At 43.8% G+C, this 15,576-nt stretch overlaps 1 protein-coding gene across 1 annotated transcript in view; it reads right to left on the reverse strand.

Annotated features, from left to right (window-relative positions):
* Window positions 1-4,798: 4,798 nt before the first annotated feature.
* The window catches only part of LOC121466453 (UL16-binding protein 1-like), a 79,591-nt gene continuing 68,813 nt past the window's right edge, over window positions 4,799-15,576 (reverse strand). The window contains exons 3-6 of the mRNA XM_041680180.1: window positions 8,697-8,954; window positions 8,107-8,385; window positions 7,399-7,530; window positions 4,799-6,357 (exon numbers count right to left, since the gene is read on the reverse strand). Of these exons, the coding sequence (XP_041536114.1) occupies window positions 6,353-6,357; window positions 7,399-7,530; window positions 8,107-8,385; window positions 8,697-8,724 (444 nt within the window). The 5' untranslated portion in view covers window positions 8,725-8,954 and the 3' untranslated portion in view covers window positions 4,799-6,352. The remainder of the gene's footprint in view (window positions 6,358-7,398; window positions 7,531-8,106; window positions 8,386-8,696; window positions 8,955-15,576) is intronic.

Here is a 15,576-nt window from a genome sequence, read left to right on the forward strand (position 1 = left end):
AACCCCGGGAAGGCAGTCTTCAGAGCACAGACTGCCTTAGGTGCAGCGCAGCTGTCTGACACCGCTTCCTGGAGGGCTCCTCACTGGTGACTCGGTTAGCCTTCTGTGGACCCCAGTGGTGCTGAGGGCCTCACTAGCTACTCCCCTCTGCTGCGGTGCCTTCCTCATTCATGCAGCCCATTCCGGCCCTGCCACAGTGACTTTCCCCTAACTTTGTCAATTCACCTGTGAGGATGGGGGAGGGACGCTGCAAGGACCAGGGAGCAGAGACTTAAATTCCGGTGGTAGTGAAGAGAAAAGCCCTGAAGCTTCCCCTGAGGAGACTTTTATCTTCCCTACTATGTAGCCCGATGCTCCCCTCCCTCACCCCTCCATTTTAAGCCCGGATAACTCATCGGCGGGAAGCTTGGACCCCAGACAGCTCAGTACAACAAAAAGGCACAGAACTAGGGAAAGACTGCGTCCGGTGGCTGCAGCCTTTGCCATGGTTCCTTCCTGAGGCTCAGCACCCGACAGGTGTGACTGGAGCTGCGGGAGAGAATAGGGAAGTCCTCAGTATTGCCCCGAAGACGACCCCCCGCAAAAATTCACAAATTCCGGGCATCTGGACTATGAATTCAGGCCTCCTGGTCCTCCAGACACACGGAGTTCCCCTATTTTCCTACACCTCTTTGGGGTCCCTCCAGGGCCTCTGCTCCTCCCTCCCAGAGCACTGCGATTTTGTCACACTGGGCCAGGGAGCACTGTGGCTCTGGTCTCTGGAGGTTTCTGACTTGCTAGCTCATTGCCTTGCTCCTTTGGGGCATGGAGGGCACTGTTGTCCTGGGCTCCCACAGCCCGGGGTGCCTTCATCTCAATCACCCTGGGACCCTAGGCAACAGAATCAGGAAAGGCAGAGACAGAATAAAATCTGTGACTTCATAAAGCAAGCGGGGGTTCAAGATTATAATGTGGAAATCCACAGAGACAGCTGACCTGGGCTAATAGGAGCTCAGGGACTCTCGACTGACAGCTGAGGAACCTGCATAAGACCGAAGTAGGTCCTCTGAATGTGGGTGACAGTTGTGTGGCTTGAACTTCTTGAGGGGCCAATGGGACCATGACTGTTCCCTTTGAATGAACTGGCTTTTTGGAGCCGATTCCCTATGCTGGGATACCTTGCTCTGCCTTGATGCAGCGGGGAGGGCCTGGTTCTGCCTCGACTTGGTATACTAGACTTTGTTGACTCCCCAAGGAAGGCCTTACTCCTTCTAAGGAGTAGATGGGGGTGGGATGGGTGGAAGTTGGGGGGAGGGAGAAGGGGAGGAAATGGAAACTGGGGTTGGTATGTAAAATAAAAAAAAAATTCTTTTTAAAAAAACAGTCAGTGTCTTCAGCTGGCATCTAGGCAGAGAGCAGCCCGAATCAGCATAATATATACAGGACCCGCCCTCTACTCACCCCATACCACGCCCACTCCGCTTAACCTATGAATCTCATTACTTCTGGGCTCCGCCCCTTCAGATGCTGATCAATCAGAAGGAAGCTCAAAGTTCCAAGGCCCCCTCCCTCCCCCCCCACCCCCACCTGGAGAAGGAGCTAGCAGGTTCCCTAGGGCGCCCTTCTCCAGGGCTGCACTCCCGGATTGTCAGGACTGTCTCAGCTCCTGTTGTCTGATGACACACAGGGACTGGGTGTATGGGGAGGGTGGGGGTGGGGAGATGTCTCCTCCACTGTCTGACCCCTAGGGCTAGCCTACCCCAGCACTTAGGTTTTTCTCCACCTCCCACCTCCCCTCTGGCCACTGACCTCCTCTTGGGGAAAAATTAAAACCGGCCCAACTTCTTGGACAAAAAACAATTGTAACTAGGGGATAAAAAACTTTCGGATGGTCCTTTGAACTTCCCAGGTTTTTTTTTGTTGTTGTTGCTTTTTTTTTTGTTTTTGTCCCCCCCCCCTTTTTTTTAAGATTAATTTATTATGTATACAGTGTTCAGCCTCCATGACTGCAGGTCAGAAGAGGGCACCACATCTCATTACAGATGGTTGTGAGCCACTATATGGTTTTTGGGAACTGAACTCAGGACCTTTGGAAGAGCAGTCAGTGCTCTTAACCTCTGAGCCATCTCTCCAGCCCCCTTTCCCCTTCTTCAGAGACACGTTTTCTCTGTGTAACCCTGGCTGTCCTGGAACTCATTCTAGACCAGGCTGACCTTAAACTCAGAGATTTGCACCCTCTGCCTTCAGAGTGCTGGGATTAAAAGCGTGCACCAGCACTTGAACTCCTCCATTTTTACAATTCATAAGACAAAGAATAAATTTAGAATATTACATGATCATAGGTGAATAAATGTGACTATGCAAACAGCGAGGACCCTCCAGTCAGGCTCCCTGCTTCTACTGTGATTTCTCACCAACATTACTATACTTGATCAAGACTGCCTTTTCTCTCTTCCTTTACACCCTGAAAGGGAACATTCCCCCCCCCCCCCCCCCCATTCTCTGTTCCTACTTTAAACAATCAACAGCCAATGTCCCTGTTATGGCCAAATCCATGAAGTCCCCCAATAGCCAACAAGTAGACAGAGTCCTGTATGTTAAAGGCAAAGAGCCTTTATTTTAAACAAGTTTGTAAATTTGTTCTCTCTGCATGTTTAACGTTTTGAATAAACACAAGATCCCCGAGTTCAGTTAGAATTGGGTTTTTATTTTAGTAAAGGTGGGGGTGAGGGGTTTTTGAGGTTCAGAACCCCTGGTTGGCTGATATTTGTCTGGGGGTGTCCTGGTGAGTGTGTGTTGGCAGGTGATCCTATCTACAGCAGTTGGAATATTAGGCATTTCCTTTGAATGGTCTGTTCTTGAGTGGTGGTTGGGTAATCTTGGCTTGTGGTTCTTCCTGCAACCAGGTATTGCTTCAGGGTAAACTACTGAGACTCAGGCCTCTTATTAATTTATGGATGGCCAAGTCCTACTCTGGCAGGTGATAATGGTTGGAAGTAAAGAACCTGCCCATACTTAGCTGACTGACACAGTTCCAATACCTCTGGAAAATTCTATCCTAGGGGATGAAAACTAGTCTCCCAATAGATCACTATTCTGTACTTAAGCACTTCAGTTGGTGCTGGTTAAATTTCCCGAGGTATTGGTCATTCGTTGTGTGGATGACATTCTCCTCTCCTGCTCATAAATCAGTACTTATGTGAGTGCTTAACTTTCATGGGAAACAAGATTAAAAGAGCAAAATTTGAACATAGCTTCATGTAACATACAAAACAATCATACTACAATTGCTTAGAATATATTATTACTTAGAATATATTATTACTTCACAACAATTTGGACATCATCCCCTCAGTTTAAAACTTAAAATCTTACAATCTAGGCGTTGTTTATTAGTTTTGTGCTTACCCTTGGTCTGACATAATTGGTCAGACTCTCTGTGAGTTTGAGGCCAGCCTGGTCTACAAAGCTATTTCTGGGACATTCAAGGATACACAAAGAAACCCTGTCTGGAAAAAAAACAAAATAAATAAAGAAACAAAACTAAAATGGGGCCCTGAGGTGGTGGCACATGCCTTTAATCCCAGCACTGGAGAGGCAGAGTTAGGTAGACCTCTTTGAATTTGAAGTCAGCGTGGTCTACAGATAGAGTTCCAGGACAGTCAGGGCTACAGAGAGAAACTCTGTCTAGGGAGGTGGGAGGTGCAGGAGGCATGTAGGTCCTTGTGCTCACTGATGAATACTAGGGAAATCAGGAATACTGAATGCACAGGGTCATCTCTTCAAAGAGAGATGTATAACCTGTTTTCTGCCCAGAAGGCTGGGACAGATGGGGTTAATAGCCTGGTGACCTCTGTGTTATATGTATGGTCAGACCACAACAGCTACCTCAGAACCATATCCTGATATTGTTTATCTCAGTCAATCGTAGTAGAATCTCTATCTTGAATTTGTATCCTTAGATAATCTGTAGATCCTATCCTTATGGAAGATGTCACTTGCACTTGAGAAGAGTTTCCATGTAGTCCTGTTTTAAGCTCTGCTGTGCACAGAGATGGAGTTAATAGTCACTAGGAAACATTTTTTCCCTATTTTCTATGTTTAAATATGTCTAAAATAAACTACCTGGTGTCAGACTTTCAAAGTCTGAACCAATACTGCCCACTGAGTCAGGTTAAACAGGGATTCCTTCTTGCTTCCTGTGGATCAACCCTCTGCTGGTGGAGGTGTTAGCAGGGGCCCCACAGGTGTCTTTCGAAAGCAATCTCATGGGGTGAGTGCTGCCTTGTGGGTGGAACATCTCACCGCAAGCAGGCTCAGGAGTGAAAGCTTGGACCAATTTTTTACTGGTTTCCAAAATTAACTTGGAGAAGGCTGACTTAAGAGCCCAGTTCTGTCTTGGACCCTTCCTGAGCTCTGAAGTCAGTAGGCACAATTCCCAGGAGACGTTAAGGCCTTACTGACCATTTAAGCTATGGACAAGAGAAGGCAGGTCCATCATCTGATCCGATTGACAAGGGCAGTCTGAACCTAGAATGATCTTATGTAAGAGAGTCTTGGTCACTGTCAGAGCAGTGTCCCCTCTGAGTAGCAAAGGCTTCTATCCAGTTGAGAAGGTGTCAACACACACAGATACTTAAACTTGGGTGTGAGAGGCTTGATTTCTGTGAGGTCAAACCTCCATTTCTTATCAGGGTTAGTCCCCTCAGATGAACAGAGTCCAGGCTACATAGAGAAACCCTGTCTCCACCTCCAACCCCCTCCAGACCAAAATAAGGAATACTGAATTCAACAGGTCTTTACACAGATTGACAAAGAACAAAGAGAATATTACAGCTAATTTATTACAAATGAAATAGCCATTGCCACAAACCTTGAGAAGTAAAATAATTACAAGAGAATTCTCTGAGAATTTTATGTAAAAGTCACACAACCCAGTCATATACATATTTGTAGAAACAGGAACATATGCAAAGCAATCACAAGAAGAAAGTTCATAGACATCTGAGTAGAAGGATGGCATTTTTTAAAGATGCCAAGTCAGCAATCAGATGGCTTCCAGTAATGAAAATAAAGGACAGACATTACCAGTGACTTCAACTAAACAACTGGTCCTCAATTTCTCTTTCTTAGGATTAGGTGTTACAGGTTTCCTTTAGTGATGCCTGAGATATCTGAGTATGGCCAGTCTACTTAATGCCACTATAGTTATAAATTAATTAGGGAGAAATAGTGCATCTTACATTAGTGATACTTTAGTAGCACAACATAAGAGCTCAAAATCCAAGAATCAGTCAGGTGTGGTGCACACACCTTTAAGCCCAATGTGGGGGATGTAGAGGCAGGAAGATCTCTGAGTTCCAGGTCAGCCTGGTCTATGTAGTGAGTTCCATTCCATGTTGTTCTACATAGTTATGCCCTACCTCAAAAACATGTTTTCAGTAGTGATCTTTCCATATTTTCAAGTCCTTATGCTGTCACTGTGTGTATGTGTCACTGTGTATGTGTGTGTGTGTGTGTGTGTGTGACGTGTGTGTGAGTGCTAGTGCACTTGTGCAAAGTGTCCCTGTGCAGTCAGAGGAAACCAGTGTGAGTTCACTCTCCTTCCATCCCAGGTCTGGATGTGCAGAAGAAGCTTCTCTGACACAGTGGAGAGCAGCGCTGACCCAGACCTGCACCAGGAGGATGTGGACTCAGCAGCACCAGCTCCCAGGACCTTCTGCCTTTCACTGCCAGATTGTCACTGCAGGGACAGCCAGCCTGTCGGACTGAGCAGCTTCCCGGTTCTCTGTTCTCACTGTGAATGTGGGCATTGCTAGGCTACCTAGTGTATGACTAACCTATAATAGTAATAATATTATAAAATATTACATTTCTCTTATGACTATATTATATATATATAGACATTTAAAAATAAGAGACATATTTTCTTTTGTTCTAGAGATGGCTGCCTAGTAAGGTGTAGTTATAATACATATCTACTAAAAATCAATATTTTTTAACAGAATTTGACTTCCAAGCAAATACCTTAGCAGAGGTGGGGCCTTTCTAGTCTGTCTCACATTGACCTAGATACACAAGAGTAAAAAGTTCACAATCCCACTAAGGAGATCTGGCTGTCCTGTTTCCTCTGCTAAGGATGTGTACACAGCCATGTCCTTTTTCAGATCTCTAGTTCAAGTAGTTCCATGTTAAGGGCAAATTCAACCAGGGAGCCCCAAGAGTACAAGGGGATAAGAAAGGGCCCAAGTGAATACACAGAGTGAAGACCATGAAATGCTGTGTCCGCAGCATCCTGATTCATCTGGTGGAGGCTGATGGAAAGGGAGAGTGGTGGCACCAGATGAACTCTCATGACTTCTCTGGAGCATCTTCAACCTGCAGCAAGGAAACACATCTATTGAAGGATCTGAGGAGAGCCTGGGTCAGTTCTCCTGGGTGCCCTGTACCAGTCATCACCACCCCACAGCCACCCTCACTGAGAGTCATTCAGTCCCCTACTCTATCATCCCATCCTGGATCCCCTACTGTCTTCCTCCTTCTTTCCCTTGTCCCAGAGCCCCAGGCCCTGCTGCAGACCTGGAGATGAGAATAAAGTGGTGATGACTAGCTCTGCTTCCTGACTCAGGGCATGATGGGAGGGGCTGGAGGAGTCGTGGGGACCCCTATCCAGCCTTCTTCTCCATTCTTTCTCAGCCTTAGAGTGACACACACAGGTGTGGATGTGACTGTCTCAGCCCCACCTTGTCATCTGAGCAGCCCAGATAGGAGCAGACTCCAGCAGCAGCTCAGTCCACCTGCCTGCAGTGGGGCCACTGCTCCAGGGGTTCTGGAGGCCGCTGCTCTATTCATTGTGAGTTTATGTGTATGAGCATAAGCTTGCATGCCTGTAAGTGCACTGTATAAATGCCTGGTGTCTGTGGAGAAGGGGCTGGATCTCTCAGACCTGGAACTGTATGGTTGCCATGTGGGTGCTGGGACTGGAACCCAAGTCCGACACAAACAGGAAGTGGTCTTGCCCCTGTACCATCTCTTTATTTATGTCTTCTTTATCTTTGTCTGTGGTATAGAATCTTCTTTTTCCTATACATTGAGTAGAGCTACCACATTATTCATTTGTGTTCCTAATGTTTCCACATCTGTATCAGGGGACCTCCCTGATTAGGAACCTGCTCTGATCAGGCACCTGCTGTGTTCCCTTCTCATTCCCCACTGCTCTGTGACATGATTCCTGTCCTGTCAAGGGTGAGCGTGCACACGCTATTGCTAGCAGGTGACATGAACTCCAGATCTCCTGCCTCCTTTCTCAATAAGATGCTATAGATGAGAAACAGCATCAAGTCTTCAGGAATTCATTCCTGCTTCCTCACTCCTCTCCCATCTTTGTCTCACCCCACTCCCAGCCATGGCCCTCAGTACCTTCATTGTCAAGGATTCTCCTCAGAGACCACAGAAGAAGGGAGTAGCGGAGGATTATCAGTGGGACAGAGATGTTGGGCTTGATGGCCAGGGACAAAAGCTGGTCCACATGTGGAGTAGTGGTTGTTGAGGCTGAAGTAGAAACACAAGTTGAGTCTTTGACCAGACCTCAAATCTGAGGAAATCTCACCATAGCGTCTGGGTTGTCTAGCAATTCAGCAATACACAGAGTTCCACCCCCATTGCTATGTAACAACTGTTTAGGTGGATCCTGAGTAGGAAGGGAGAGATAGCATGTTCCGTGACCTAATAAGACTCAGGCAGCTATGGTAGGAGAAGCAGGATAATAATGGAGCCTCATCTTTCGTCTGGCAGGATAGGAGGCATGAGATGACCCGTGAGGATGGTGCCAGGGAAGAAGAAAGATCAGGTGAGAGGAAAAGCAACAGTGAGTGCAGAATGAGGAAAAGGCCAGGAAACACAAGGATGCTCAGACTGTGACAGCCAGCGAGAACCGCAGTGAGAGAACCATGTATCCACAATTAATGAGATAGGAGAGGGAGAGAAATGAAATGAATGGCGGAAAAATGACCATCAACCCAAGGACTCATGGTGATTACATTACTACACACACACACACACACACACACACACACACACACACACACCCTAATCTGCAGTGAGTTTCTTCCCCTTCTTCCCAGTTACCTGTATGCTCCAGCTTTTCTTCCAAGAGTGACTTGATCATCTCCTTAAGCCAGGCCCTGCAGTCCCCCTGTGAGGTCCTGGATAAGAAGTCTGTTAACTCCTTGTTTTTCTGCCACATCTCTTTCATCCATCTGGATGCAGGGTCAACTTCAGTCCACTTTCCAGTGCTTGAGTCAACATGGACCATTTTGTGTCCATTGAGGTCAAAGTCCCAGGATCCATTGAAATGTCCATCTCCTTCATGCCAACAACACAGCCTGGCCTGCAGAGAGAGGGGCTCTGTGCCCATTGCAAAGAGATCAGCCACTGCTCTTAATGAATCCTGCCCCTTCCCCTCTCTTCCCATCTTCTGACCTTGCTCTCCCCTAAAGCCTTGCTGCAGGACCACTTAGGTTTGACTACCAGTGATTCATTCTTTTCCTCCATGAAAACAATGAATGTTCCTAACCTGTCACAAATCCTGTTCTTTCCTTCAGGGGCACATCTGATATGTTCTTTTATTTAGTTTGTGATAGTGCGGATTGACCTATGGCCTCAGGCATGCCAGGCAAGCACTCTACCCCAAGAATATGGGGCCATTTGAAGCTTACCTCTGAATATCTTCTTCTCCTGCTTCATGTGAACCACTTGTTCTTTGAGCAGGTCAACTCCATCTTTCAGAGTGTCAACCTGTTTGTCACAGATGTTTGTGGCATTCAATTGGTTCCCCCAAACACCAATGGCTTGGCAATTGCTGCTGCTGTTGTATGAAAGAAAAGTGTCTTCGTTCAGTTGGCCTTGGACTTTGTGCCACCATGGTCCAGACTTTGACTTGCTAACAGTGAAGCTGTAGCAAAGATAAGCAGCATCTGTGAAGGAAACATGCAGCGAAGTTAGGGATGAGGAACAGGGGCTCAGGGACAGTCTCTGCCTGTGGATCTAGAAAATCCTTTGGAAGGGAGTCTTTTAAAAAGGGAGAAATAAATAAATTTCTTAAGTAAGTAAAGTAAATAAAATAAAATGGCTGACTGACGTGGGAATTCCCTCTGTATGCTTGAATACCATTAATGAATAAAGAAGCTGCTTTGGACCTATAACAGGGCAGAATTTAGGTAGGCAGGAAAGACAGAACTGAATGCTGGGAGAAAGGAAGGTGGAGTCAGAGAGAAGACGTGTAGCCCTGCTGGAGAGCTGACTGAGCTTAAACTGAGCTAAGTAAAACATAGTCAGTCTATCTCTCTAGCCTGAAGATGCAGGTTATGGTGTGGCCAACCCCTGATCTCCACCGACAATTTGTGGAATGATGCTTAAAAGAAATCCCACACTAGCTCAGAATTGAGAAATAGATGGTCCTTTATTTAGGGGTAGACTCACAAATCAGACTTCTCTGCTTGAATGGAGATCAGAAAACGAATCCCACAACCACAACAGAGAGTCCGGATGCATGCTCTACATGGGCATATATGGTATAAGAAGCCACGCCCCAGAGGGTGGGTAACCTCTAGCTGTAAGACTTCCTACAGCAACAATCTCTTATCTGTTATCACATGACCTTATTAGGGGTTGGCCCTGTCAGTTATAGCAGGAAAACTTCAGGATGTCTTCTCTTGATCTGTTCATCCTGGAGAATCTCCAGAAGCTGCTCATGTAGACCGTGTGGAGACAGGATGGTGCGTGAGGCTGTGGGGCAGAGTGGAGCAGGGTGAGGATGGAACAGAAGTTGCTTGGACACCATTTTTACTGATATGTACTCTCAGATCATAGACTTGAACATCTTTGCTTGTTAGCTCTAATTGCCAGTTTGATCCAGCCTAGACTCACCTAAGAAGAGAGTGTCTACTGACGGCCTGTTTCTATTAATGATGTAGAAATGCCCAACCACTGTGGGTGTTACCATTCCCTGGTAGGTGGTCTCTGGTTGGATAAGAAATATAGCTCTGCAGGAACTAGTAATCCAGACAGCAAGCAGCATCCTCCATGACTCCTGCTGTGCCTCTCTGGCTGTGAAGTGAGTTCCTGGGTCCTAGATAATGCTGTGTGGAATAGCACGTGGGCCAGCCTCTGAGTATCTGCCCTGATATCCCTTTGGGACAGACAGAAGCAGGATATGACCTGCCTCACTGAAAAAGGTACCGAGCCATGTGGCTGCCATAGATAAGAATAATGGGTTAATATACGTTATAAGAGCTAATATGAAGCCTGAGTTAATGGGCCAATCAGTTTATAATCTATGGATACCTCTGTGTGATTTTCTTTGGAGCTAAATGGCTGTGGAAACTGGGCAGGATGGAAACCCCAACAAGCCCACTCCTCATGTTACAGAATGGCACTCACTACCAGAAGGCCCTCATTTTACAGAAGGTCACTTCATACTCATAACAGGAACAATCCATCAAGATGAAGTCTCAGTCCTGACCATCTATGCCCCTAACACAAGAAACATTACTAAAACTTAAATTGCACTTCAAACTCCACACAGTAATAGCAGGGGACTTCAACACTCCACTCTCGGCAATTGACAGTAGCTTAACAGGGAAATAAGAGAACAGATGTCATGATTCAAATGGACTTAACAGACATCTATAGAATATTCCACTCAAACACAAAAGAATATATCATCTTCTCAGCACCTCCTTGAACCTTCTCTAAAATTGATCACATACTCAGTAACAAGGCAAACCTCCACAGATACAAAAAAAATTGGAGTAACCCCTTGTGTCTTATTGGATCACCATGGATTAAAGTTAGAATTTAACAACAATACTACTCTCAGAAAGTCTACAAACTCATGGAAATTGAACAGTGAACTACTGAACCACCCCTGGGTCAAGGAAAAAATAAGAAAGAATTAAAGACTTCCTAGAATTTAATGAAAATGAAGGCACAACATATCCAAACCTATGGGATACTATGAAAGCAGTGCTAAGAGGAAAGTTCATAGCACTAAGTGTCCACATAAAGAAAATGGAGAAAGCTCACATTAGTGACTTAACAGCGCACCTGAAATCTTTACAACAAAAAGAAGTAGACTCACCCAGGAGGAGTAAAAGACAGGAAATAATCAAATTGAAGGCTGAAATCATCAAAATAGAAACAAAGAAAACAATACAAAAATTCAATAAAACAAAGAGCTGGTTCTTTGAGAAAATCAACAAGATAGACAAACCCTTATTTAAACTAATCAAAAGGCAGAGAGAGAATATCCAAATTAACAAAATCAGAAATGAAAAGGAGGACATAAAAACAGATACTGAGGAAATTCAGAGAATGATTAGGTCATACTACAAAAACCTGTACTCCACAAAATTGAATAACATAAAAGAAATGGACAATTTTCTAGATAGATACCATATACCAAAATTAAATCAAGACCAGATGAGCAATTTAAATAGACCTATACATTACAAGGAAATAGGAGCTGTCATCAAAAGCTTCCCAACTAAAAGTAACCCAGGGCCAGATGATTTTAGTGCATAATTCTACCAGAACTCCCAAGAAGAGCTAATACCTCTACTCCTCAAAGTCTTCCACATAATAGAAACAGAAGGAACATTGCTAAACTCTTTTTATGAGGCTACAGTTACCCTGATACTGAAACCACACAAAGACTCAACCAAAAAAGAGAATTACAGACTAATCTCATTCATGAACATGGATGCAAAAATACTCAATAAAATACTGGCCAACTGAATAGAAGAACACATAAAAAAAATCATCCACCATGATCAAGTCAGCTTTATCCCAGAGATGCAGGGCTTGTTCAACATATAAAAATCTATCAATGTAATTCATCATATAAATAAGCTAAAAGAAAAAAAACCCATATGTTCATTTCATTAGATGCTGAAAAAGCATTCAGCAAAATCTAACACCCCTTCATGATAAAGGTCTTGAAGAGATCAGGGATACAAGGAACATATCTAAATCTAATAAAGCAATATAGAGCAAGCTGACAACCAACATCAAATTAAATGGAGAGAAACTCAAAGTGATCCTGCTACAATCAGGAACAAGACAAGGCTGTCCACCTTCTCCATATCTCTTCAACGTAGTTCTTGAAGTTTTGGCTATAGCAATAAGACAACTAAAGGAAATCAAAAACAAAAGAAAGAAGTCAAACTTTCATTATTTGCAGATGATATGATAGTATATATAAGTGACTCCAAAAACTCTAGCATAGAACTCCTACAGCTGATAAATACCTTCAATGATGTGGCAGGATACAAGATCAACTAAAAAATATCAGTAGCCTGTAAGAAGAGAGAGGGCCTGCTTCTCATCCCGGCTGCCCAGCTAGCTTACACCCAAAATAACCACACAGAAATTGTATTAATTAAATTACTGCTTAGTCCATTATCTCTAGCCTATTATTGGCTAACTCTCACATCTTGATTTAACCCATATCTAATAATCTGTATGTCACCATGAGGTCGTGGCTTACCGGGAAAGATTTAGTATGTTTGACCTGGCATTTCCGTCTCAGTGGTGGCTCTCTCTCTATGGCAGCTCTTTCTCTGTCTCTGCTTTTTTCCTCCCAGAATTTAGTTTTGTCTTCTCTGCCTATTTAAGTTTTGCCCTATCAGGACAAGCAGTTTCTTTATTGATTAACCAATGAAAGCAACACATAAACAGAAGGACCTCCTACACCAGTAGCCCTCCTATACACAAATGATAAAGAAGCTGAGAGGGAAATCAGAGAAACATCACCTTTAATAATAGCCACAAATAGCATAAAATATCTTGGGGTAACACTAACCAAGGAAGTGAAAGACCTATTTGACAAGAACTTTAAGTCTTTGAAAAAAGAAATTGAAGAAGATACCAGAAAATGGAAAGATCTCCCATCCTCTTTGATAGGTAGGGTCAACATAGTAAAAATGGCAGTCCTACCAATAGCAATCTACAAATTCAATTCAATCCCTATCAAAATCCCAACACAAGTCTTCATAGACATTGAAAGAACAATAATCAACTTCATTTGGAAAAGCAAAAAAACTGAATAACCAAAACAATCCTGCACAATAAAGGAACTTCCAGAAGCATCACCATCTGTGATATCAAGCTCTACTACAGAGCTACAGCAATGAAAACAGCTTGGTACTGGCATAAAAACAGAGAGGTTGACCAATGGAATCGAATTGAAGACCCGGATATTAATCCATACACCTATGAACATCTGATTTTTGACAAAGAAGCTAAGATTATACAATGGAAAAAAGAAAGTACCTTCAACAAATGGTGCTGGCATAACTGGACATTAACATGTAGAAGAATGAAAATAGAGCCATATCTATCCCTATGTACAAAACTCAAGTCCAAATGTATTAAGGACCTAAATATAAATGCAATCACACTGAACTTTATAGAAGAAAAAGCGGGTAGTAGTCTTCAATGCATGGGCTCAGGAGAACACTTCCTAAATGTAACCCCAATATCACAGACACTGAGAGCAATAATAAATAAATGGGATTTCCTGAAACTGAGACGCTTCCTTTAAGCAAAGGACACAGTCAATAAGACAAAAAAGCAGCCTATTGAATGGAAAAAGATCTTCACCAACCTTACATCAGACAAAGGATTTATCCCCAAAATATATAAAGAACTCAAGAAATTAGACATCAAAATTTTAAATAACGCAATTAAAAATGGTGTATAGAACTGAACAGAGAATTCTCAAGAGAAGAATCTCAGCTGGCCAAAAGATACTTAAGGAAATGTTCAACATCCTTAGCCATTAGGGAAATACAAATCAAAACAACTTTGAGATACCATCTTGTACCTTTCAGAAATGGCTAAGATCAAAAACATCATAGCTTATATTGGAGAGGATGTGGAGTAAGGGGAACACTCATCCATTGCTGGTGGGAATGCAAACTTGTACAACCACTTTGGAAATCAGTATGGTGGCTCTCAGAATATTGGGAGTCAACCTATCTCAGGATTCAGCAATTCCATTTTTGGGCATATATCCAAATGATGCTCAATCACATATTTGTTCAACTATGTTCATAGCAGCATTATTTGTAATAGCCAGAATGTTGAGATAATTTAGATGTCCTTCAACCGAAGAACAGATAAAGAAAATATGGCACATTTACACATTGGAGTACTACTCAGTGGTAAAACAATGACATCTTGAATTTTGCATGAAAATGGATGGAATTAGAAAACACTTTCCTGAGTGAGGTAACCCAGACCCAAAAGATAAATATGGTATGTACTCACTCATAAGTGGATACTAGCGATAAACAAAGGATATTAAGCCTATAGTTCATGATCCTAGAGAAGTTAAGCAATAAAGTGAACCCAAAGTAAAACATATATAGATCCACCTGGAAAGGGGGAAATAGAGAAGATTGCCTGACACAATTGGGAGCATGGGGGTGGGGGTAGAACGGAGGGTGGAAGGGGAAGAAGAAGGGAGAAGGGGAGAGGTGAGGAAAACTTGAGGGAATGGGATAGTCGAGATGGAGGAAGGACAGAGATGAGAGCAAGGAAAGAGATATCTTGATTGAGGGAGCCACGATAGGGTTAGCAGAAAGCTGGCTCTAGAGAAATTCCCAGGAATACACAAGGATGACCCAAGCTAGGACCCTAAGCATAGAGTAGAGGGGGCCCAATCTTGACTTGCCCTGTAGTCAAACTGATGAATATCTTAAATATCACCATAGAACCTTCATCCAGCAACTGATAGAAACAGAAGCAGAGACCCACATTGGTGCACTGGACGGAGCTCCTGAGGTCCAGTTGAAGAGTGGGAGGAATGAGAATGTGAGCAAAGAGGTAAAGACCATGATGGGTTCAGCCACTGAAACAGTCTGCCTGAGCTAGTGGGAGCTCACCAACTCCAGCCAGACTGGGAAGAACTAAGAATGGGACCAAACCGGTCCCTCTGAGTGGGGTTGGCAGTTGCATGTCTGGGGAAGACTGAGGGGCCACTGGCAGTGGCGCCAGAATTAATCCCTTCTGCATATGCTGGCTTTTTGGGAACCCATTCTCTTTGGATGGTCACCTTGCCTGGCCTGGATATAGTGGGGAGGGCCTTGTCCTTTCTGTGGATTGGATGAGGGTGAGGTAGGAGGGTATATGGAGGGAGCAAGGGGGCGTAGGAACTTAGATTGGTATGTATAGTGAAAAAGGATAGTTTTTTTTTTTTTTTTTTGGTTTTTCGAGACAGGGTTTCTCTGTGGTTTTGGAGCCTGCCCTGGAACTAGCTCTTGTAGACCAGGCTGGTCTCGAACTCACAGAGATCCGCCTGCCTCTGCCTCCCAAGTGCTGGGATTAAAGGTGTGCGCCACCACCGCCCGGCGAAAAAGGATAGTTTTTAAATAAATATATAAAAATGAAACATTAAAACAAATCTAAAATGACTACAAGCTTGACTATTATAGATGATTATTAACACATATTTTTAAATTAACACATTACATCTTTAAATGAGGTGCACAGATACAATACCTTAATCAAGAGCAGAAATATATATGTAATAAA

This window comes from Microtus oregoni, unplaced genomic scaffold (genome assembly GCF_018167655.1).
Source record: "Microtus oregoni isolate MIOR12 unplaced genomic scaffold, Mior012 000033F_ref0000390, whole genome shotgun sequence".
NCBI classification, from domain to species: domain Eukaryota; kingdom Metazoa; phylum Chordata; class Mammalia; order Rodentia; family Cricetidae; genus Microtus; species Microtus oregoni.